This window comes from Macrotis lagotis, chromosome 1 (assembly GCF_037893015.1).
Source record: "Macrotis lagotis isolate mMagLag1 chromosome 1, bilby.v1.9.chrom.fasta, whole genome shotgun sequence".
Lineage (NCBI taxonomy): Eukaryota > Metazoa > Chordata > Mammalia > Peramelemorphia > Peramelidae > Macrotis > Macrotis lagotis.
In genome coordinates, this window is record NC_133658.1 from 410,764,473 (window position 1) to 410,790,343 (window position 25,871).

Below are 25,871 nucleotides of genomic sequence, written 5' to 3' on the forward strand. Positions count from 1 at the left end.
AACATTTACTACAAAATAGGCAAGCTTTACCATACAAAGATTTCTGATACCTTTGTGACCTTGGGAAAATCATCCTACCTCTGTGCCTTAGTATTCTCATTTGTAAAATAAGGGGGTTGGAGTAGATGAGCTCTAAGCTCTAATATAAGATTCCTTAATATTAACTTTAAAACTTCTGATAATATTAATGATTGTAATTTCTGAAATGCATCTTTTACAATTCTATTCAACCAGCACTTATTAGGTCCTTATTATATGCTGAATTCAAATAGTTACAAAGTCAGAAATGAAATAGTCCCTGTTTTCAAAGAACTTATATTTTTAGGGAAACTTTAGGGACATGCCACTTCTGTGGCATTGCTTGGGGCAAAAATTATTGACCCATGAAAGTGATTAATATCATCTACTTCAGGACATCTTTACTTTATTTAAATTCATTACTATAATAAAGGTGAAGAAGAAATGAGCTTAATTACCCTTTGTTTTAAAAGGTACATAAATGGATATTTATCCAGATCATTAGGGTTGCAGACTGTTCTCACATACATTATCTCATTTGTATTTCATTGTAGATTCTCTTCATCACAGAATTGAGAAGCACATTTCCAGTTTCCATGTATACACACACACAAACACATGTGTCTGTGTGTGTGTGTGTGTGTGTGTGTGTGTGTGTGTGTGTGTGTGTGTAAAATCTTCTCTCCTCCCCCAAAGTCTAGTCATTTTGCCACAAAATTATTCTGCTGCCAAGTTTGGGAAAATTCCAGAACTTTTAAAATGTATAATGATCATACATGTTAACAATTAACATTTTAGCAAGGTTTAAATTGTCTTCTTGGTAAAAGAAAAAACTTTATTTTGCCATTATTTAAACTAGAAAATGTTTTTAAAGGTTAGTTGTCCATAAGATTCCTTTAGCCAGAGATAGGAATTGTACTAATGGGTCTGGCAGGAGCCACTAGCAGCTGATGAAAACTAGGGAAATTATTGGTTGCTATGGTGACTATGGCAGAGATGTGACAGCCCTGTGGGGAAGAGTTGGAGAAAAGGACACTATACTGGCAAAAACATCTATTACCCTGATGGATCAGGCTTTTTAAAAATCCAACCCAGAAAAGGGGGATGGCTGCAAAATAGGAGTATCTGGAGTCTAAGCTTAGTGGAGTGAAAATGTGAGGGACTCTAGATACACTGAAGCTTTAGAAAAAAATAAACAAAAGAAAGGAGAGGCACCTATAAGTTATTGATCAGGACTGTATAAATTATTTGAAAATGCAGTGGAAACACCCTTAAGATATAGACACATGCTTTAAAATGGATGAAAGAACATGAAGCATTTATTTTTAGACATTTCTCCACTTTAAAATATAGCAGCTTTAACCAGAGACTATGAGGTGAAATGTTTAAACTCACATTCAAATGTAACATGAAAATAGATTAAAGCAGAAGTCCATTGAAATGCAAAAATAGGGGCTGCTAGGTGGTGCAGTGGATAAGGCACTGGCCTTGGAGTCAGGAGTACCTGAGTTCAAATCTGGCTTCAGATGCTTACTAATTACCTAGCTGTGTGGCCTTGGGCAAGCCACTTAACCCCATTGCCTTGAAAAATTTAAGGAAAAAAAATAAAAGAAATGCAAAAATAGAATAATTGATAAAATTAAAAATAAGACAAGAATCTTAGAAATGAATGAAATTGGGCTGCAAGAATTCTCAGGGGTGAGGGAGAAAGTGGTGAGGTGGCAATAGTTTTCAATTTATCTTTAGTCCCCATGGGATCATAAATAAGAAAAAAAAGACAGAAAAAAGAAAGAGAAAGAATTCAGCTCATCCACAGTCTCAATAATATCTACACAAAGACATTCTGAGAACCCTATAAAATATTATCAACCCAGGGAATGAAATGTCAGAGTAAATAACCAGAAAAGCATAGTCCTACTCTAATGACTAGTCAGATTCAAAATTTTCCTTTCCTGTCATAAGATCTTCCCTGTCTTAGCTGAAAATACCTCCTACATATTTTGAATGAGTATTTTTGCCCATCCCACTCTCTTTCTCACATATTATAAGATAATTTTTAGCCTATTAGACTGTAAGAATTTTAATAGCAGGGCCTTTGGTTCCTCAGAATTAGTAATTTTTTAAAAATGGAAACTGCCTCAGACTGTAGGGTGCAGAAAAAATGCCCATCTGTACTAGTAGAGGAATTTTCTTACCAGGAGTTCCCTTCAATTAAAAAAAACAACAAAAAAAGAGAGAGCTAACATTCAGGTAAAATTTTAAAATGCTCTATATATGTTAATTCATTTGATACTCCCAAATACCTTTTGAGGAAGGGTCTATTATTATCCTCACTGTATAGATGAGGAAACTGAGCTGAGAGAGGTTAAGTAACTTGCCTAGGGTCACACAAATAACAACTATCTATGGGATGATTTTAACTCAGGTCTTCCTTATTCAAGTATATCTATAACTATAGATATATTTACAGATATCTATAGATACCTTTTTACCAGTTAAGCAATAAAATCCCCCAAATCTATTGTTTTATTTAGAAAATTATATTCATAGGATCATAGAGGAAACTCTGGAAGGGAACTTAAAGATATTGTACATTTTGCATACCAAAAAATAGAGATTCTGAGATTAAATTCAAAGGACCAATGTGGGAAAATGAATTAGTAATGGAAGAGCATGGAGCAGTCTAGACTTTAGGGTTTATTAAACTGGAGTCTGTGAATTTACTTTTAAAAAAAATTTTGATAACTGTATTTCAATGTGATTGGTTTCCTTTGTAATCCTGTTTGTTTTACTTTATACACTTGAAAACTAATTATTCTGAGAAGAGCTCATAGGCATTATGATACTGCTAAAGGGATCCACAACTCAAGTTAAGAATTCCTGCTCTCATGAGGCAGCTAGGTGGTGCAGTGGATAAAGCACCGGCCCTGGAGTCAGGAGTACCTGGGTTCAAATCTGGTCTCAGACACTTAATAATTACATAGTTGTGTGGCCTTGGGCAAGCCACTTAACCCCATTGCCTTGCAAAAAAAAACCCTAAGAATTCCTGTTCTAACTTTTTGAAAGCAATTACAAAACACTTATCACACAAATTAAATCAGATTTAAATAACTGGGCAAATATCAACTGCTCATGGATAGGTAGAGCTAATTTAACAAAAATGACAATTCTACCAAAACTAAACTACCTGTTTAGTGCCCTACCAATCAAAATTCCAAAAAATTACTTTAATGAGTTAGAAAAAAATTGCAAGTAAATTCATATGGAGAAATAAAAAGTCAAGAATTTCTAGGAATTTAATGAAAAAAGTGCAAAAGAAGGGGGCTTAGCCCTACTTGATCTAAAATTATATTATAAAGCATCAGTCATCAAAACTGTTTGGTATTGGCTAAGAAATAGAGTGCTAGACCAGTGGAATAGACTAGGTGCAAAAGCAGGAGAGGATTATAGTAATCTGCTGTTTGATAAACTCAGAGAGTCCAGCTATTGGGATAAAAACTCTTTCTTTGATAAAAACTGCTGGGAAAATTGGAAGTTAGTATGGAAGAAACTTAGATTAGACCAACACCTAACATCCTTTACTAAGATAAGATCCAAATGGTTACAGGATTTAGACAAAAAACAATACTATAAGCAAAGTAGAAGATCAAGGACTAGTTTACCTGTCAGATCTATGGAAAGGGGAGCAGTTTATGACTTAGGAAGAGATGGAGAACATCACCAAAAATAAACTATATGATTTCAATTATATTAAATTAAAAAGCTTTTGCACAGATAAAATCACTGTAACCAAGATCAAAAGAAATGTAGTAAATTGGGAAACAATCTTTACAGCTAATGATTCTGACAAAGGACTGATTTCTAAAATATACAGAGAACCGAGTCATATTTTTAAAAAAAGCCATTCCCCAATTGACAAATGGTCAAAGGATATGCAAAGGTAATTTATAGATGAGGAGATAAAAGCAATCCATAGCCATATGAAAAATTGCTCTAAATTATTAATTATTAGAGAAATGCAAATCAAAGCTTCTCTGAGGTACCACCTCACACCTCTCAGACTGGCCAATATGACCAGAAAGGATAATGATCATTGTTGGAAGGGTTGTGGGAAATCTGGGACACTATTACACTGTTGGTGGAGCTGTGAACTCCTCCAACCTTTCTGGAGGGAAATTTGTTTTTTTATTTTTTTATTTATTTTTATTTTTTATTAAAGAAATTATCTGATTTTTCTGCCAATCTTACTTCCCTCCCCCCACCCCCCCATGGAAAGCAATCTGTAAGTCTTTACTTTGTTTCCATGTTGAACATTGATCCAAATGGAGTGTGATGAGAGAGAAATCACATCCTTAAGGAAGAGACAAGTAGTCTAAGAGGTAACAAGATCAGACAATAAGATATCTGTTTTTTCCTAAATTAAAGGGAATAGTCCTTGAATTTTGTTCAAACTCCACAGCTCTTTATCTGGGTACAGATGGCACTCTGGAGAGAAATTTGGAACTATGCCCAAAGGGCAACAAAAATGAGCATACCCTCTGATCCACCACTACTGGGTCTATACCCTGAAGAGATGATGAAAAAGGGTAAAAACATCACTTGTACAAAAATATTCATAGCAGCCCTGTTTGTGGTGGCAAAGAATTGGAAATCAAATAAATGTCCTTCAACTGGGGAATGGTTTAGCAAACTGTGGTACATGTATGTCATGGAACACTATTGTTCTATTAGAAACAAGGAAGGATGGGAATTCAGGGAAGCCTGGAGGGATTTTCATGAACTGATGCTGAGTGAGATGAGCAGAACCAGAAAAACACTGTACACCCTTATCAGCAACATGGGGGTGATGTTCAACCTTGATGGACTTGCTCATTCCATCAGTGCAACAACCAGGGACAATTTTGGGCTGTTTGCAATGGAGAATACCATCTGTACCCAGATAAAGAGCTGTGGAGTTTGAACAAATTTCAAGGAGTATTCCCTTTAATCTAGGAAAAAAACAGAAATCTTATTGTCTGATCTTGTTATCTTATACTTTTTGTTTCTTCCTTAAGGATGTGATTTCTCTCTCATCACACTCAATTTGAATCAATATACAACATGGAAACAAAATGAAGCCTGACAGATTGCTTTCCGTGGGGCTGGGGGTGGGGGGAGGGAAGTAAGATTGGGAGAAAAATTGTAAAACTCAAAACTCAAATAAAATCTTTAAAAATTAAAAGAAAAAGAATTCCTGTTCTAGGGAGAGGAAAACCTGAAATTTTTATTTCTTAAGAGTTCACCAAAAGGGACATTAGGTCCATTTTCAAAATAGTTTCTTGTAGCCTAGTAGTTTTATAATTATGGCCAAGAATGTCTTGAAATCCCAAGACCTTTTCAGGGGATGTACAAGGTCAGAATGGTTTTATGTTTTCATTTCTAATTTAGTAAATGATAGAAATAGAAATAACCCACAGAAACAAAATTTCTTTTGGAAGGGAAGAGTCCTCAATAATATTTAAGAATGTAATAAAGTCTGGTTTGTGCCAAGGGCGCAGATCTTGTTCAGTAGGATGGGGTTTGTAAAAGTTGTCAAGATAAGGCCTACTTCAAGAGGTACCAGGTGAAATTCCAGAGAAGGAGAGAGGAAAATGGATTATTATGCACAAAAATGTCTAGTAATCCAGGACAAAAACAAATATAACACACCAAAATACAGGATGATTGTCCAAGTCACCAACCGAGATATCATCTGCCAGATTGCTTATGCCCATATGATTGTCTGTGCAGCCTATGCCCATGAGTTACCCAAATATGGTGTGAAGGTTGGCCTGACATTATGCCGCTGCTTACTGTACAGGCCTGTTGCTGGCCTGCAGGCTTCTAAACAGATTTGACATGGACAAGATCTATGAAGGCCAGGTGGAAGTGACTGGAGATGAGTACAATGTGGAAAGCATTGATGGTCAGCCTGGTGCTTTTACATGCTACCTGGATGCAGGTCTTGCCAGAACTACCACTGGAAACAAAGTCTTTGGGGCCCTTAAGGGAGCTGTGGGTGGTGGTTTGTCTATTCCTCATGGTATCAAATGCTTCCCAGGGTATGATTCAGAAAGTAAAGAATTCCATGCTGAAATACATCGAAAACACATTATGGGCCAAAATATTGCAGATTATATGCACTATCTTATGGAAGAAGATGAAGATGCTTATAAAAAACAATTCTCACAGTATATAAAGAACAACATAACTCCCGACATGATGGAGGAGACGTACAAGAAAGCACATGCTGGAATCTGGGAGAATCCAGTATATGAAAAGAAACCTAAGAGGGAAGTTAAAAAGAAAAGATGGGACCACCCCAAAATGTCCCTTGCCCAGAAGAAAGACAGAGTTGCTCAGAAGGCGAGTTTCCTCAGAGCCCAGGAATGTGCTAGTTAAAACATCAAAATCTGTAATTTTTTTTTAGGTTTTTGCAAGGCAAATGGGGTTAAGTGGCTTGCCCAAGGCCACACAACTAGGTAATTATTAAGTGTCTGAGACCAGATTTGAACCTGGGTACTCCTGACTCCAGGGCCAGTGCTTTATCCATTGCCACCTAGCTGCCCCAGAATCTGTAATTTTCTATGAAGATTTTCAGATTAAGCCAATAAACTTATTGAACAACAGCAGCAACAAAAAGAATGTAATAAAGTCTTTTTTTTAGGTTTTTTGCAAGGCAAATGGGATTAAGTGGCTTGCTTAAGGCCACACAACTAGGTAATTATTAAGTGTCTGAGACTGGATTTGAACCCAGGTACTCCTGACTCTAGGGCTGATGCTTTATCCACTGCACAACCTAGCTACTCCTGACTCCAGGGCCGATGCTTTATCCACTGCATCACCTAGCCACCCCTGTAATAAAGTCTTAAAACCAAAAAGCTTGTGCACCCCAACTACTATCCATTTAGAGAATTTAGAGAAAAAGATAACTAGAGGAAATATGCACAGTATGTTCTTATATATTTGTATATGAGTGTATATGTGTGTATAAATTTATGTTTATAGATATCTATGTACGTGTGTGTGTATATATATATGTGTCTGTATGTGTACATATCCACATTTAATTGTAGTCTTGTTTGGTGTGGGAAAGGAGGGGGGGGAAATAAAATAAAAAGTGCACAGCAGAGATCAAAGAAAACCTACAAGGAAGTAAAGAAAAGCTGAGAAGTTTTGAAAATGTCTAGAATTTATTATATTATATTATATTATATTTATTATATTATTTCAGAAATTTATTGTGTGATGCTGAATCCTCTCATATTCTGCTGTGTACATGACAACATTTTTCTTTTTTGTATTTTAATGTAAAATGAATAAAATATTTGCAAAACAATCCCCAAAACCAAAAAACCCTACACCAATGTACTTGAAGAAGATATATTCACTTTCCCCTCCTGACTGCATTTCTGACTCTGAAGACTGCACTAGCATGATATGGGTGTCTCCCCTGCACGCCCAGTATTCAGTTTCCTTTTTATCTCTTGCCTTCCATTCCATTAGAATGTAAACTTCTTGAAATAGGGGCTGTCTTTGTTTTCACTTGCATTTCTTTCCACAGTATTTAACACAGTGCTTAGTTAAATGCTTAATAAATGCCTGTAGCCTCCCTGCCTTTAATTAATAGTAGCCCAACATCTACTCTTTGTAGCTAAGATTCTTGCCTTTGAGTGTGAGAAGCTGGTCACATTGGGCACCAAGTCTGAATATGATAAAATATCTGATTATTTTAAGTAACTTTTAGGATCAACATGCATGGACCTATTACAATAGCACAACTAGAGAGAAATGGGAAGATCTCTCTACCAACTTCTAATTTTATTTCATTTACTCTCTGTTTTTTTCAAAGCAGTGGGGTTAAGTGACTTGCCCACAGTCACACAGCTAATTAAATATTTAGTGTCCTAGGCCAAATTTGAATTCAGGTCCTCCTGACTCCAGGTCTGGTGTTCTATCCATTGCACCACCTAGCTATTCCCTCTATTTTTTCACCCTAAATATGAATTTTATTTATTTTTTTCAGGCCATCTTTAAAAAATTTTTTCATGTCATCTTTAAAATTAAAATTCCCCAAGTCAGTAATATGATCAAACCTAGAACACATTGAATAATATCACAGAAATTCAAATGCTCAATTCTATATTGGAAAACTTTGCAGGTAAATTATAAATAGACATCTAGCTAATTTTAGAAGTGTTCTGGACTGTTTGTTGAGTAGAATACTATTATTACATTATTTGGGTCTATCTTGTTATAAGAGAGAAAATGTAGTCAATTCTTTACTCTTGTCATTACTTGCATATATAATTTGAATATAAATTAGCAATAAATTTAGTTTGCCAACAAGGTATCCCTGAGCAAGTCACTTAATTTTCATGTATTTCTGTTACCTTGTATATAATAATAATAATAATAATAATAATTCAAATATATAGATTTCCACAAAATACCATCTAGTGAGTGTTCCCATAGAGGTGAGGGAAAAGGGTAGGTTCCCTAACCTAAACTGCTGAAGGTTCTGAAAGCATTTTATTCTGAAGCAAAATCCTGAAACTACTGAAAATGAATTTAAAAATTTTCCTTAATGATTAACAAATTCTCAATACCCCTCCCCATAATACTGTCTCCATCCCAATGATTTTGATTATTCAAAACACATTCACTGTCCCCATCCATCCACCTGATCTCTTATTTCCTTTTCCCTTAAACCCCCTTCCCCAAAGTCACACTCCAAAGCTACCCACCCCTTCCACAACAGCCTCTTGGTCTATAGACAGCAAACTTTCTTTCACTTTAAATCTTTTCATTTCTTCCTCCTTCCATCTTTGGCTCTCACTGACACCTTCAGATGACAGTCTCCCTGATTACCCTTTTCCAGTAATGGGCTATACTTTAATTCATTCCTTCTTATCTACACATTTGTCAAGGTAGAGGAAGTAGAATTCTCCTTGCTTCCTATTGCTATACCTCCCAATCATGATTAGTCAGAAATTTCTTCTCTTTTGAGGTTCACTCAATTGATACCTACCTTCCAATCAAAACTGTGGTAGTTGTTGCTTCCAACTTCCAAGATAGTCCCCTTCCTTCCTTAATGAATTCAGTATTTGAATACAATTTTTCCTCTTCAACTTCACTATCATATTGAGGGATTTGATATTTCCTCTGATAGTTAGCCCCTCAATTCCTTAAATTACTCATTTCTCATGACCTACTCCACTATCCTCTCTCAGCCACACCCAAAGATGATTTTGCCATCCACCACAAATGCATCACTTCTATTTTAATTAGTCTACCTCTCCCTTCAAAATTTAATCTTTGTGTACATCATAACCTCCAATTTCAAACCTTCAGTTCTCCCCCAGGCTATCATACCATTCACTAACTATACTCTTTCCCTTTTCCCCATCATGAACTTTTGAAAATGAGCCAGTTCAGTTTTACATTATCCTCTTCTGTTGAGTTTCTTGTCTCCTCTTATCAAAGATCATTTCCCCTTTCCCCCAAAAAAGATCTTGCCCTGCCAAGACTCAGCCTTGGATCACCACCCACTTTGTTCCTATGAATGTGCTACTGAATGAAGAAGAAAATCATGAAACCACACTACATGGATACACTACAAATTTATATTATATAAACTCAACTGGGCCATCACTGCTGCAATGAATACTTCTACACATCTCACATTAAGTCAATATTTCACTCACCACAGTAGCTTTTCCAAACCTTTTCTTCCCTCCTCAAATCTCCTCATGGATTTCACTTCCATTATTCTCTCAGCTGAGAGTCTTGCCTCATATTTCATTGAGAACTGAGGTCATTCACCAAAACATCTCCTTTGTTTCTTATTTCATACTGTTCATATATGTTCTGTCATTATATCCTTTACTCTTAACTCACATGATTGGATGATACTACTTCTTGCCAAGACAAACTCTTCTTTATACACAAGTTATCCCATTTCATGCTGTCTTAATCAAGAGATTATCTCCTTTAGTATCCTTACCCTTTGATTTTATCTACTGCCTGGCTTTTATCTTACTGCCTAAAAACATATACATGTCTCCACCATCTTCAAACCACTCTCACCTGATCCATTCACCAATATTATTTATCATTCCATCTCTCTCTCTTGCTTTTTGTGACTAAGCACCTTGCAAGTCATCTACCTGTAGTGTCTGAAGTCATTATTGTACTGAAACTGCACTCTCCAAAGTTACTAATGATCTCTTAATTGTCAAATTTGGAATCTTTTCTCAAACCTCAACTTTCTTGACCTCTTGTCACAGTCAATTGCTCTCTTCTTGATATTTTTCTTCTTTCCAGATTTTTTGGAGCACCACTGTTCTCTCTCTCTCTCTCTCTCTCTCTCTCTCTCTCTCCTGCCCCCCTCTCTTTTGTTTCCTGACTCCTCAGTATCCTTTGTTGAATCATTGTCCAGGTCACATCTGATTATGCAGATGACCCACAGGTCTCTTTTCTGACTTTCTTCCTTTCTCCCTCTATACGAATTCACAAAAATTATCTTATCCACTTCTGTATATTCAATTATCATCTCTATATTGGTAATTCTCAAATCTATTTATTCAGTCCTAACTTCTTTGATGATCTACAATCTTGCATTTCCAACTTCCTATTGGATACTTTGAATTAGCTATCAACAAATCCCAAACTTGAACTTCGTATCTTTTCCCCAAAACCTCCCTCCCTTATGAATTTCTCAATTATTATTCAGTACATCACCACCCTCTTAGTCCTTCAGGTTCTCATCTAGGTGTTATCCTTGACTCTTCTTTCTCTCTCATCTTTCATAGCCAATCAATTGATGTGGCCTATCAATTTTGCCTTTGCAAATTTTCTAAAATATTCTCCCTTTTCTCCTTTAACACTGCCACTACCCTACCGCAGGTTTTCACCTCAAATCTGAACTATTGTAATAGCCTACTGATTAGTTTCCCTGACACATGTCTTTCCCCACTTCAGTCCAATCTCCACTCAGCTGTCAGCGTGATTTTCCTAAAACCCAGGTCTGATCACATCACCACTCCCCTGTTTGATAAACACAAGTGACTCTATTGTCTCCAGAATCAAACATAATATTTGGTTGTTAAAGCCTTTCATAACTTCCCTCCCTCATTTCCAGTCTTCTTATACCATACATATAGTCATCAACTCAGTGACTTTGACTCCTTTTCCTTGAGGACACATCATCTCCCATCTCCTTTGCTTTCACTGATCAGGCCTTTGACTTTTATCTCTACCTTCTGAATTCTCTGGTATCCAGAAAGTCCCAGTTAAAACCCTATCTTCTATAAGAAAGCTTTCCTAATCCTTCTTAACTCTTGTACTTTCCCTCTGTTATTTTATTTCCTGTTTATTTTACACATAGCTTGTTTGTACAGAATTAGTTGTACTTTGCTTCATTAGATTATGAGTTTCTCTATGACAGGGATGGTCCTTTTCTTTCTATCCTAAGACTAGAATATAGAAGGCATTAAGTAAATGTTTCTTGACTTTTCATTTAAAACAACTCCTTGAGATAGGAATTGGAAATATTTTACAGGTGAATAAACTGAGGTGAAGAGACACCAAGTGATATACTAAGACTGTGCAGCTAGTAAGTAGTCAGGCTGGGACTCAAAGCCCAGATCTTCTTTCTCCAAAATGCAATTATTCTTTTTTTAAAATAAGCTTTTTCATGGAATGAATAACAGGAAGTGATATTGACTGAAGGGAGCAGAACCAAGAGAACACCACACACATTAATAACAAAATTGCGAGTTGATCAACCTTGATGGATGCAGCTCCTCTCAGAAGTTCAGAGAACTAAGACAATCCTAGGAGACCTGCTATGGACAACACTATCCACATCCAGAGGTAGAAAAACAAATGAAAAGCCTACAGAATCTGAATGAACACTGTTTTTCTTTCCTGTCATGGTTTTCTTTCTTTCCCCTAATTCCTCATACAGAAAATAACTAATCTGTAAACATGTTTAAACATAAATGTGTACTGTTCACTTCTGAGGGGAGGGGGGTGGAAAGGGACAATGAAAAGAAACATAACTTAAAAATATGCATATGCACATGAATGAATGTTGAAAAACTTTCATAACATAATTGGAAAAATAAAATAAAATATCAATTAAAATATAAAAAAATAAGCTTTATGACTTCTAGACAGGCATAAAAGGAAAAAAATCCAACCAAAATCAACATAATAGCCATTAAAATTTTTTTTAGGTTTTTGCAAGGCAAATGGGGTTAAGTGGCTTGCCCAAGGCCACACAACTAGGTAATTATTAAGTGTCTGAGGCCGGATTTGAACCCAGGTACTCCTGACTCCAGGGCCGGTGCTTTATCCATTGAGCCACCTAGCCGCCCCTATTAAAATTCTATACAAGCAAATATACATTATTCTGGGAAGTCATATTTAAAGCAATTTAAATTACCTCAACTCCCTTAACCATGAGATGCAAAATTATTATCTCCTTTTGTAGAATCTTGGAAAAATATTTTCTTCCATTTAGACAAGGGCTTTGAGTGGGAAGCCAGAGCATAGCCTGATTTTCAGTCATTTCTACAGCTCCAGTTTTAAAAGGTTAAAAAGACTAGCCACTTATGAGCAACTAATACAAATGCTAAAAATCCTAATCTTTGAAGATCTTTACCAACTTCTTTTACTATTACTCTCATGGTTATACAAAGAGAAGGAGGAATGGCTGTCTGAGTTTTGGGAGTTAAGAGAGATATATGCTCAAGAGTAAGAGTGTTTAGTACAGTTCTGTAAATATAGCAATTGCAATAAGATCAGAGGAAAAAAATCAAAGTTGTAAAGATAGACAAAAAGGAGATAAAATTATCCCCTTTTTTCTGATAGCATGATGGTTTATTTGGAAGATCCTAGGGAATCAACACTGAGAGAATAGTTTCAGCAAAGTTGCAAGTTGAACTCTCAGAATAAATACCCCCAAATCAATTAACAATTCTACATAATAATTTAAAAATCTGAGAAACAATATTAGAAAAGTAAATCTCATTCCAAATAACAAATTTCATACTATATCTAAGGATCAATCTACCAAAGCTCACAAAATTCTTGTGTAGATTCAGTTATAGCATGCTTTTGTTTAAGGTTTTTGCAAGGCAAATGGAGTTAAGTGGTTTGCCCAAGGCCACACAGCTAGGTAATTATTAAGTATCTGAGGCTAGATTTGAACTCAGGTACTCCTGAAAACCTAAAAAAAAAGAAATAAAGAACGATTTAAATGAATGAAAGAATATTCAGCACTCTTGGCTAGACTATGCCAATAATAAAAAAAGATGACTGTGTTACAAAAGTTAATATAAATTGTAATGCCATGTCATGCCAATCAAATTAGCAAAAGGATATATAGAATTTGATAAAAATTAATGACAACTAATTCAGAGAAACAAAATATCTGGAATATCAATGGAAATATGAAAAAGAGGTAGGGATGAAAAGAGAATAGCATTTTTGCACTTCAAACTATATGGTAAAGCAGTTGTTATCAATGCCATCTGACATTGGTTTTAAAAAAACAGGTAAATCAATGGAACAGATAAAGGAGAATCACAATGGAACTCAATAATCATTTGTAAAACTGGAAAAAATAAATTATTTAGGCTAGAACTCCTTGTTTGATAAAAGCTGATAAGAACACAGAAGAAATCTGGACAAATTCAGTACAGAATAATACCTTAAATCATATTCTATAATAACTTCTAAATGGAAACGTGATCTTGATATTAAAAATCACACTATAAAAATTAAAAGAGATGTAGATTATATACCTATTACAAATATGGGTAGGAGATTTTTTTTAGGTTTTTGCAAGGCAAATAGGGTTAAGTGGCTTGCCGAAGGCCACACAGCTAGCTAATTATTAAGTGTCTAAGGCCAGATTTGAACCCAGGTACTCCTGACTCCAGGGCTGGTGCTTTATCCACTATGCCACCTAGCCACCCCAGGAGATATATTCTTAATCAAATAAGGAATAGAGGAAATTTCAAAAGATAAAATACACAATATTAATTACAAGAGGGGCATGTAGGTGGCCCAATAGATAGAGTGTTGGCATCCAACCTCACTTAAAAATTACCTAGCTTGACAAAGTCACTTAACCCTATTGCCTTGCAAAAAAACCAAAAGCAAACAAAAAAGCAAGCAAAAAAATTAATTACAAGAAACTAAAAATCTCTATGTAGATAAAATCAATTGAATTAAGAAACAGGAAAAAAAAACACACTACTGGCTGTTGTTTTGCTCCCTAAAAACATATCCAATTCTCCACCAACTTCAAAACATACTCACTTGATTCATCCACTTTTGCTATCATCCCCTGTCTCCTTAACTTTTGTTGCTAAACTTGTTGAGAAGGCAGGCCTTTTACAATTGATGCAAACTATTGACTACTGAAAGGATGTTCCAAATCACTAATAATAGTTATTTTTTCATGTCAAAAAAACGCTTAAAATTTTACCTCAGACCTTGGAAATTGACCCTAAAAAAACTCAACAGTCTTTGCTGGAGGGGTTGGGACAAAATAGAGTCACTGGTGTCTTATTGATAGAGCTGTGAATCCATGTAACCACCTTGGAAAGTGATTTGGAATTGTGCAAGGAGATTAAAATTTTCAAACCCTTTAACCCAGAGATTACATTATCAAGATTATTATAACCCAATGACTCAAGAAGGTTATGAATAAGAAGAAATCCCCTATATAGATTAAAATACTTAGAAGAACTCTTTTTGCTAAAAAATTTTATAAACAAGACAGATGTCCATCAACTGGGGGATGATTAAACAAACTACAGTACATAGTAATGCACTGTAAGAAATTATGAATGTGATAAATACAGAAAAGTATCAAAAGATATTTATGAACTGATTCAAAATTAAGAAGGCAGAGTCAAGAAAAAATATACAATAGAATAAAACAATGTAAAGGGGGAGATCATACATACAATCAAAGATTAATGTTGTAAAATTACAAATACAGGTATGACTCAAAAGAAGAAATGAGAAAACAATCTTACTGCACACATTTTCTGCATTTTTTTCAATGTACTGTTCAGTTATGCTGATTATTCATTTTTTATCCTTAAAAATATCACTTGTTATATGGAATGGCTCTCTGGAAGGGGAAGGAGAAGGAAACTGAAGTTTCAAAACTATGGGGTAAAAAATTAAACTTATTCAAAAAGAGAAAGAGTTGTATTTTTGACATGTCTAGGAAGAAAAATTTAACTTTCCATTGAAAGGCAACTCTTCTATGCTTTCAAATGGTCAGAAATAAAGAAGAGAGTAATGTACTGTCAAGAAGAAGGAAAAAAGATTCTAACATTTTGTTGGGTAGAGTATGATCATTGCTGATATTATAGTAAACATAGCTATGAGAGAAAAAAGCAAAATGAAATAAACTACCATAAAAGTAGTTACTGTTAAAAGTGTCTGAATATGTTTCTCAGAGAAAAGTTTAGTGAATAGTTTGATTTTGTTTCATTCTAACTCCAGTATTAGCTAGAGTCCAAGAAGTCCACTTTCTTTAGCTCATCAAAAGTATCAGATTAATATACTATCATATTAATCTTTTTTTAGTTTAGCTTTTTTTTGCAAGGCAGTGGGGTTGAGTGACTTGCCCAAGGCCACACAGCTAGATAATTATTAAGTGTCTGAGGCTGGATTTGAACTCAGGTACTCCTGTCTCTAGGGCTGGCACTCTACCCACTGCACTACCTAGCCGTCCCTTTAATCTTTTTTTTTTTAAGAAATAAAAATGTTACCGAATTTTGGCCAACGATTCACCTTCAGTCTCTGGATGGAGAGTAGGAATTTAATGTCATTAAGCACCTTGAGCATCTTCCACTTATTCTGAGAAAGAATGGAATCAACAATTGTTGATCCTCTTTGACATTTTTTAGCTAAAAAGTAGGTGCCTCACAACCAGAACAAGAGAAATAAGAAAGGAAAAGGCAAAGAGGGAGAAAGTGAAAAGATACTATACTTAAGTCCTCCAAATCAAGGTTAAAGAGAGCCTCTACTTAGGGGTTTCTGTAGTTCATACTTTGCAATGAATGAAAATCAGAGAATCAGGAGCTGGGGTGTATTTAATGAGGCATCAAATTGTCAGGCAGGATGGGTTCTGAATGACAGAGAAAAACAATTATGATGGCTTGCCTTTGACCTTAGAACAAACAAGAACCTCACCTTAGAGGGAGAGTACTGGTCCCTGAGTTCAGGCTGACCACCAACCCTGGAGCTGACGTAAGCTGTGAGATTGCCCTTCAAGTCTGTTGTGTCTGTTTTCAGAAAAGTGAATTCACTCTGTCCCGGATCCGAGGCAAGACACACTTCATAGGAATATGGCAATGTCAATGTTCCATTGCTACATTTATTGGTGACTGTGGGTCCCAGACTAGAATAAAGATCAGTGGGAGGAGAATCCAATACTAGGTGCTGTTTGGGTTTTCGGCACTTAAAAACCAGCACAAATACTACAGCCAGGAGGAATACAAAAGATACCAAAGCCAATGCAATGACCAGAAAAAAATTAACTTTCCAATGTGTGGATAAATCTTCGGAGAGCTCCTCTTTCAACTCTGGCATTGCCTCTTGCAGACTGTCAGCAAAGACCAGGTGCAGAGCCACGGTGGCCGACAGAGGGGGCTGGCCTCCATCCTGCACAGAGACTAAAAGGCGATGCCGGACAGCATCTCTTTCAGACAAAGCCCTAGCAGTCCTGATCTCACCTGTGCGCAAACCCAGGCTAAAGAGTCCGGGATCCGTGGCCTGCAGCACGCGGTAAGCCAGCCAGGCATTGTGTCCGGAGTCTGGGTCCACCGCCACCACCTTGGTGACCAAGTATCCTGGCTCGGCAGAGCGAGGGACCATGTCGAAGAGGGCCGATCTGTCAGGGCCCAGAGCCGGGTAGAGGATGTTCGGGGCGTTGTCATTGCGGTCTAAGATGAATACTTGCAGGGTGACATTGGCACAAAGGACCGGAGAACCAGCGTCACTGGCCTGCAGCGTCAGCTCGAAGGTGCGGACCTGCTCATAGTCGAAGGAACGCTGAGCAAAGATGGCCCCGCTATGGCTATTTACTGACACGTAGGACGACAGAGGCAGAGGGGCCAGGTCACTGCTGATGATGGAATAGGACACTCTTCCATTGCCCTCCAGGTCTGGGTCAGAGGCTGAGACACTTGCGATGGAAGCTCCAGAGGGGTTGTTCTCTGGGACATAAACAACGTAGGAAGGCTGGAGGAAAACTGGGGGGTTATCATTGACGTCAGCTATGTGCAGAGTGAGGGTTTTGCTGGTGGACAGAGGGGGCTTTCCCTTGTCGGTAGCAGTGACTGTAATGTTATACTGTGGGGTTTGCTCTCGGTCTAGAGGTTCATCTGTCAGCAGCTTGTAGTAGTTCCGGGAAGACAACTCTAGTCTGAAAGGTGCATTTTCCTCCACGTGGCACGTGACCTCCCCATTGACTCCGGAATCTCGGTCTGGTGTTTTCACCAAAGCTACCACTGTCCCAGGTGAACAATCTTCAGGAATCAGTGCTGAAATGGAAGTGAATATAACTTCTGGGAAGTTGTCATTTACATCCAGAACTTCAATTTCTACGGTGCATTGAGCAACCAGACCTCCCCCATCCCTCGCTTCCAATACTATTGAGTAGTCTTTGGTATTTTCAAAGTCTAGGCTTTCTAGAGTTGTAATTTCCCCGCTATTTGGGTCCAGAGAAAAGACTGGCCATTCTCTTTGGAAAGAGCGGTCGAAGGAAAAAGTGATTTCTGCATAGACCCCCTCATCCTTGTCCGTGGCCGTCACACGCAGCACAGATGAGCCTGGGGGCAGATTCTCCAGTAAACTGACCCTGTAGACATCCTGACTGAAGATAGGGGCATTATCATTGGCGTCTGTGACATTGATTCTGATCTGAGCTGTGCCGCTTCGGGCTGGGTTCCCGCCATCCACGGCACTCAGGACCAAGTGATAGGAACTTTGCTTTTCCCTGTCTAGAAGTTTCTCTAACACAAGTTCAGCATATTTACTGCCATCTTTTTTCTTTTTTACTTCGAAGGAAAATACAGGGCTGGTGCTTAGGTAATAAGTTTGTAGGGAATTGAGTCCCGTATCTGGATCATGGGCGGGTTCTAATGCAAATTTCGCACCTGGCAGAGTAGACTCAGAAATGTTTAAATTGATGACGTTTCTCTTGAACTGGGGCGGATTGTCATTTACATCTTCAATTTCCACATTAATATGAAAAACATTTAAGGGATTTTCAACTACAGTTTCTACCGTCAGAGCACAAACTCTTGCTTGGGGGCATATCTGCTCCCTGTCTATTCTGTTCCTAACAAGTAAATCCCCTCTCTCTGAGCTCACACTAAAGAATTCTTTTTCTCCACTAACCCGGAGTTTCCGAGAGGATAAATCATGGACCTTTAGTCCCAGATCCTTGGCGAGGTTCCCCACCACCGACCCTTTCGCCATTTCCTCGGGAACTGAGTAGCGAATCTGCTGTGAAAGCGCGCGGCACAACAAAGACGCCAAGAAAGGAAACAGTACTTGCCTCTTGAGCGGCCAGCCCCTCTGCCCAGCACTGCTTCCCATCTCTCGGGCTCTTGGTACCTCTGCCTTTCCAGGTTAGGGAAGTCACACTTCAAAGCATTTCTGGATTTTAAGACTCCCCCCACAGCAAAGAATGGTCACTACTCAGTGTCTATTGTTCAGAGGATCCGGAGCAAGTCTTGTTGAAAAGAAAGCTCCATTTATTAAAGAATGAGTCGCCTAGCTGATGAGAGCCGTGGGCCGGTGCAGGAAATTACCCTATAGGAATGTCCTCCAATAGATCGCGAGTCGCAGTTCTGGCTCGGTATTGGTGGACAGCGGCACTTGGAGTCTCTTTTCTAGAACTGCACTCCTGTAATTAAGTAAGTGCGCCACCAGGAGTCCAGAGTGCAAACTGAGTGCAAACAGAATCCTTTCTCTTATGAAACTGCTCTTGAAGTAAGATGATATAATTCTATTGGCTGGGCAAAGGATTCCTGAAGAGTTTATTACATCTTGGTGTTTCCTGGATTTCTAGTCTTTTTTTGTTGTTCAGTCGTTTCTGAATTTTCTTGACATCATTTCAGATTTTCTTGAAAGAGATACTGAAGTAATTTGCCATTTCCTTCTCTAGTTCATTTTATAGATGAGGAAACCGAGGCAAGCAAGGTTAAGTGATTTTCCCCGAGTTACACAGCTAAGAAAGTGTCTGGGACCAGATTTGAACTTAGGAAGATGAACATGACTTCAGGACCGTCACTTTGTGCCATCTAGATGCCCACGTTTTTGAAATGTTTTGATGTAGTCTTGAAGTTTATTTGGTGGTGAATTTTTTTTCTTCTTTCTACTTCTGAAAGTGTAGAATGTTCTAGTCTGGAAGTGGATATTTAATGAGATGGTTGGTTGGAATGATGTTGAAGTTCCTATGAGAGCTCAGAATAGTGAATCTTCTGGGTCAGGATATTCACTTTCAAAATATTGATCACTTTAGAGTCTCTAAGCTCTATCTAGAAACTTTGAGAGATGTATACTAATCAGACTAACTAAACTGACAGAGAATAAAAAAAGAGGGGATTGAAAAAAGGGGTATTTTAGGTCAGCCATTCTGGAGAACAATTTAAACCATGTCCATAGGGATATAAACCTGTGCATACATATCCTTTGACCTACCACTATGACTACTAGATCTGTATCCCAAGAACAACATTTATAGCAGGTCTCTTCCTTCCTTCACTTTCTTCTTTCCCAAAGAATTGGGAATTGAGATGTCCTTCAATCATGGGATAGTTGGACAAGTTATGGCATGTGAATGTGATGGAATACTATTATACTGTAAGAAATGATGAAGGGGATGGTTTCAGAAAAAAACTTGGAAAGACATATGAACTGATGCAAAATAAAGTGAGCAGAATCAAGAGAACAATCTACACAGTATCCCCTGCTCCCATTCGACATAGTTTAAATCACTGAAAGGTGAAGTTCAGGAAAGACTTAGTGCGGTCAATACAATGATCCAAAGGACTCAATTTAAAATACTATTCACATCCAGATAAGAGAACTGATGGACTAAAACTATGGATTTAAACATATTTTTCCTCATTATTTTTTATTTCCTGGAGGTGGGGGGGGGGGGAGATGGCTAAGCTGGTTCTAAGGAGGCTACCATTTTGTAAGTGGAACATTTCTAACCTGACAAGAATTACTCCCTTCCCAATCCCTTCTGTCCTTCAATTTAGGGTTTTCTTTGAGAATCAGTTAGCTCAAAGATTGGCACTATCAGGGTTTCTTAGGAGAATAATGATTTTAAAAGCACATTCATTGCATGCTAAGAATACTACAAAAGAAATAACCATCTATTAAAAAACAGCACATATGAAGAACTGAAACTAAAGAATCATAGGAATTTTTTCAGAGTGAAACAAGCAGAACCTGGAGAAAAATTTACACAGTAAATACAATAATGTAAAGGAAAACACTGAAAGAACTCGGATTAATACTATGACAATTCCTTATTTCAGAAGACCAATAGTGAAGTTTGATTCCTAACTCTAATCAGAGACAAGAATGTAATTGCAAATGAAACATATGTTCTTAGACTTAATGTCCTTATGTGTTTTGCTAAACTGTATTTCTTTGTTACAAAGAAAAGTCTATTGAGGAAATCATTAGGAAGGAATAGCAAAATAAAGAAAAAGAACATTAATATAACTTTTTTTAATAAGAAAAAGATCAGATCATGTCACTTCTCTGCTCAAAACCTTCAATAGACCTCTTAAATATTTAAGATTTTCACAATTTGGTGACTCATTCCAGGCAATCTCACAATACTTCCCTCATGTACTCTATAGTCTGGGTAAACTGGTTTACTTGCTCTAAGACAATGGATTTGGATCTTTTTCACTTCTATATTTTTGACTATGTTGATATCTAAACTTGGAATAGTCTTCTCTTTCTCACCTTCTAACCCATGTCCTTTCTCTCTCTGTTAACTTCCTCTCCTTCAAGAAATGACCAAGTTAGTTAGACACCACTATCTTTATGAAGTACTATCTCCTTCTTTGATGCCCCCCCCCCAACTCAAGATACTCTCCTAACTCTTCTGGATGAGTTAGAAAGTGGAGGAACTATCTCAAGCTAACTTCTTAAAACAATGATTTTGTGGGTGCCCTCAGTGACTTTAAAGGTATCTTCATTTTAAATACCAAGAAAGAAATAAGCTAAACTTAAACAGCATTTTCCTACAGATCTAAACACTATAAGTTCTAGAAACAAAGGAAATCTTAGAAAATTGTTAAACTTAAAATGTTAAATAACTTGACTTTTTTCAACTAAGACAATATATCCCAAGTACTTTGCAAAACTGAATGTACTATTTTAAAGGAGATATATCAGTATCATTGTTATTATTATATTATGTATTCTAGGAGGATCAATATGATCTTCAAGTATAACTGCATTGATTTCTGTCAACCATGCAAATATCAGTAAAACAATTACTAGACACTTCTCTTGCCACCACCAAATAAATGGTCAACAAAGTACTTCATGATGTAAGAAATGGAGGCTATATATTGCTTTTGGTGAACTTCACAAGAAAGTTAAGGAAATTTTCCTATGATGTACATGTAGGTTTCAGACTTATTTTAAACGAAATTTAATATACATCTACTTTTATTCAAGATAAAGGAGGGTTTTGCTAACCTTGCACGGTGGTAAAATGACAAAGAAATTAACTCACCTGAACGATATTTTGATCCCCTTTACAAAATTCTGAATCACCGGAAAACAAAAGAGGTGTATTTTTATCAGAGCTCTGCAGACTTAGGAGTGTGTCTGCATAGTTGGGCTGAGGAAAGACCAGTTGACTCTTCCGAGAGTCAGTGGTAAGAGAAACCTCATGAGAATATGACTGAAGAAAAGCTCGAACTCCATCTGCATCCACAAACTGGGAGGCAGGAACTACTCCAAATTTGTCACTACCCACCCCTAATAGTTGAGACTTCCACCACCTGCGTAGCCTGAGTGCCAATAAAGTAATAATAAAGGCAAAGAATAAGCAAGAAACTGAGGCAACTGAGATAACAAGGTAGAGTGTGAGTTTCGAGTTATCGTAGGTCTCTGGGATCTCCATGATGCTGAGATCCGAAAGAATCTCAGGAATGCTGTCTGCGACAACAACTGTGACACTGACAGTGGCAGAGAGGGGTGGCTCACCCTTGTCTGTGACTGCCACCACAAGATTCTGTTTGAGGGCATCTTTGTCGAGGAATAACCGAGCAGTCCTGATCTCACCATTGTGCAGGCCCACAGAAAAAAGTCCAGGTTCTGTGGCCTTGAGCAGGTGATAGAAGAGCCAGGCGTTCTGGCCTGAATCTCCATCCACTGCTACCACCTTGGTCACCAGGTAACCTGGCTCTGCAGAGCGCGGAGCCAACTCTACCCCTCTAGAGCCATCAGTGGGGAAAGTGGGATACAGGATTTCTGGGGCGTTGTCATTCTGATCCAGGATGAACAGAGTTAGAGACACATTGTTGTGGAGAGGCGGCTCCCCTGAGTCCGTAGCTGTCACTCGTAGCTGCAAGTCCCGGAATTTTTCATAATCAAAAGATTGCAAAGCATAGACGACACCAGTCTCCGAATTAATGGAGACATAGGAAGAGAGAGGATCTCCTTGGAAGATATCATTAGCTATCGTGTAAGTGATTTGGGCATTCTCTTCGCTGTCTGGATCGCTGGCAGTCACTGAATAAATGGAAGAGCCTCTTGGATTATTTTCCCGAATGTAAGCAGAGTACGAAGTTTGACTGAATGAAGGTGGGTTGTCGTTGATGTCGGCCACGTTCAGGGTGATGTGAGTGTCTGTGGAAAGAGGTGGAGACCCGAGATCTGTGGCTGTCACAGTAATATTGTATATTGAAACCTGTTCCCTGTCCAGGGCTATGTTTGTCACCAAACTGAAATAATTTCCAAAATTTTTTTCTAACTTAAAGGACAGATCATGTGAGATGGAACAAGTAACTTGACCATTTTCTCCGGAGTCTTGATCGTGTACATTTAAAAGGGCAATGACTGTCCCTAAAGGAGAGCCTTCCGGGATAGAGGTAGTCAAAGAGGTGATGGTCACTTCCGGAGCATTGTCATTCACATCCACAACTGTCACCAATACATTCGCTCTTGCAAAAAACCCCGCATTATCTTTAGCTTGCACTTCCATCTCGTAGAACCCTGATTCTTCATGGTTCAGTTTCCCTATTGTCGAGATTCTACCTGATTGACTGTCCAACTCAAAAATCTGTTTGGTTTTGTTGTGGATATTCCAGAAATAGGTCACTTCTCCGTTGACTCCTTCATCCGGATCTGTGGCATTCACTGTGAGCAGCCATGTTCCCACCTCCACGTTCTCGGGAATGCTGATGCTGTATACGGACTGAGTAAACACTGGAGCGTTGTCATTCGCATCGAGGACAATCACGCGGACTCGAGCGGTACCGGATCGGTTAGGTTCTCCTCCATCCGAAGCCGTGAGGATGAGGTAGTGTACAGGTTCTTCTTCCCGGTCCAGGGCCCGCTCCAGTACCAGCTCCGGGTACTTGGCCCCATCTGCTTTGCTTTGCACATGCAGAGAGAAGTGACGGTTTGGGCTCAGTTGATAGGTCTGGAGACCGTTCACTCCCACGTCCAAATCCCAAGCATTAGGAAGAGGAAATTTCATTCCCAGGACTGCCTGTTCGCTCACTTCTATGTCTACTTCATCTTCCTGAAAGCGTGGAGCATTATCATTAATGTCAGTCACTTCTACTTCTATCCCATAAATTTTCACTTTGTCCTCTAGGAGAATCTCCACCTTTAAAAGGCACTTTAAGGTGCCGATGCAAAGCTCTTCTCTGTCTATTCTGTCGGCGGTGACTAAGCTGCCGCTTCTGACATTCAGAGCAAAATGGTGCTTCTTACCTCCGGAAACAATCCGGGCTCTTCTTTCCGACAGCTCCCGCGGCTTCAGCCCAAGATCCTTGGCTATGTCGCCCACGAAAGAGCCCTTTTCCATCTCCTCGGGCACCGAGTAATGGATCTGCCCGGTCCCGGTGTTCCACAGCAGCCCCAGGAGAAAGCACAATAGGATTCGCCCTCTGCTGGCCTGTAGCCTGTGTAATGCAGTCATTTCGTTGTTTCCTGCCTAACCGCCTTCTCTGTTCTTTTATCCAAATTCGGTCTGGACCTCCTCTTGAGCGGACAGAAACCACAACCAAGTTCCGAACTGGGACGTATTAAATCTCCGCGAGCCCCTGAGCTTGATCTTCGGTTCTGCTCGTGCTTTGCGAGATAGGCGTGGGCAGGATCAGACTGGATCTCTCCCTTTATATCTCTCCCTGATTGGTGAACAGCGGCGCTCAGAGTCCTCACCAATTATTGCACAAACTTGGAGTTTTAGAATGGGCTTTTTTTCCCTTTCCATGCTTAGTGTCTGTCTCTGGTATCCTTGGTTAATCAAGACTTCAGAAGTTGAACGTCTTTTTTTAAAAATCTATTTATATTTATTTTGTTAAATATTTTCCAGACATGAAAAAATTTTAATATACATTCTAACAAATTTTGAGTTCCAAATTCTCTCTCCGTTTCACCCTTCTCTTTGAGAAGACAACAATTTTATATGGAATATGTATGTGAAGTCATGCAAAATTTTCATCTTGGCCATGTTGCAAAAGAAAAAAGTAAAAATTAAAATAAGAAAAATAAAGGTTTTTTAAAAGTATACTGTAATCTGTATTCAGAGTTCATTAGTTCTCTTGGAAATGGATAGCATTTTTCATCAGGGGTTCTTTGGATGAATGTCTATTTGAAAGAGAAGGGGTTTTTTTTGGTACCTTTAAAGTTTTCTCCATATCTTTATCTTCACGAGATGATTGTAAGTAGCTACTTTGTGATCATTTCATTTCTCAACTTTATGGTTTGTGTTCTTCAAAGGATTTTGTATACTAATTAGAAACATCATACATGAATGACTCAATTGTTGCTAATGCTATTATCTTTTCTGAATACATTCCACAAATCTGCACTAAATTAGATTGCTGTTGGGTTACGATGAGATTGGCAATGGCGAAGGGAGCAGAAAAAGAAATTTAAGCAAAGTGTGCAATCATTCTAGAATCGAGAAAAGGAGATGTTGCCTTTTTGGAGGGGTCCACAGAACTGCTTGCATGGTGGGTTGCATTTTGCTAATGGAGGCCACCGCTCTAAGTCTACCCTGGAGAATACGACGATTTTACTATAGAAAAATTAGAAATCGGTTCCCTGTCTTCAGCAGTCGAACTTCCCAACTTTACCATAGCTATGAAACATACAAAGGCTGATCTCTTGTCTAAACTGATTTTATATATCTAAATGAGTTTTTTCTGAGATAACTAATTTCCTTTGGAAATGTTTGTTAAACTAAATATGAATGAAACAGTTTCTCAGAATTAATCTTGTTATTTAGTATTTAATAAAAGTATCAGGTGGCTCTTAGAAATGAAGAAGAGAATAATGAGCAATATTCCATCTAAAACTTGAATCATACGTGAGAGTATCTCAGATTTACCCTTTGGACTAATGAAAACAGCAGCAACTAGTAGCATAAGTGCAAATACATAGCAAAAGTGTCTTATTGGATAGGAAGAATTAGTGTGCCTTTCAAATCTTCTGGCACAATTACATTTAAAATGAAAAGGCCTGGGAAAATTCAGAAAAAAAATTAGTTATATTCAAGAAGGTCAAAAACT

The 25,871-nt window shown here is 37.9% G+C and overlaps 1 protein-coding gene and 1 pseudogene across 21 annotated transcripts in view; one reads left to right on the top strand and one right to left on the bottom strand.

The window, feature by feature from the left end:
- LOC141506210 (protocadherin gamma-C5-like) overlaps nt 1–25,871 on the bottom strand; it is a 221,695-nt gene that overhangs the window by 57,519 nt on the left and 138,305 nt on the right. The window contains exon 1 of one of the 21 annotated variants that reach the window (XM_074212764.1): nt 21,854–25,868. The exons of 19 other annotated variants lie outside the window; for them this stretch is intronic. In XM_074212764.1, coding sequence (XP_074068865.1) covers nt 21,854–24,274 — 2,421 coding nt within the window. In that variant the 5' untranslated portion in view covers nt 24,275–25,868. One more of the 21 variants, XM_074212767.1, reaches the window with a different exon arrangement.
- LOC141506232 (large ribosomal subunit protein uL18-like) lies at nt 5,571–6,438 on the top strand (annotated as a pseudogene).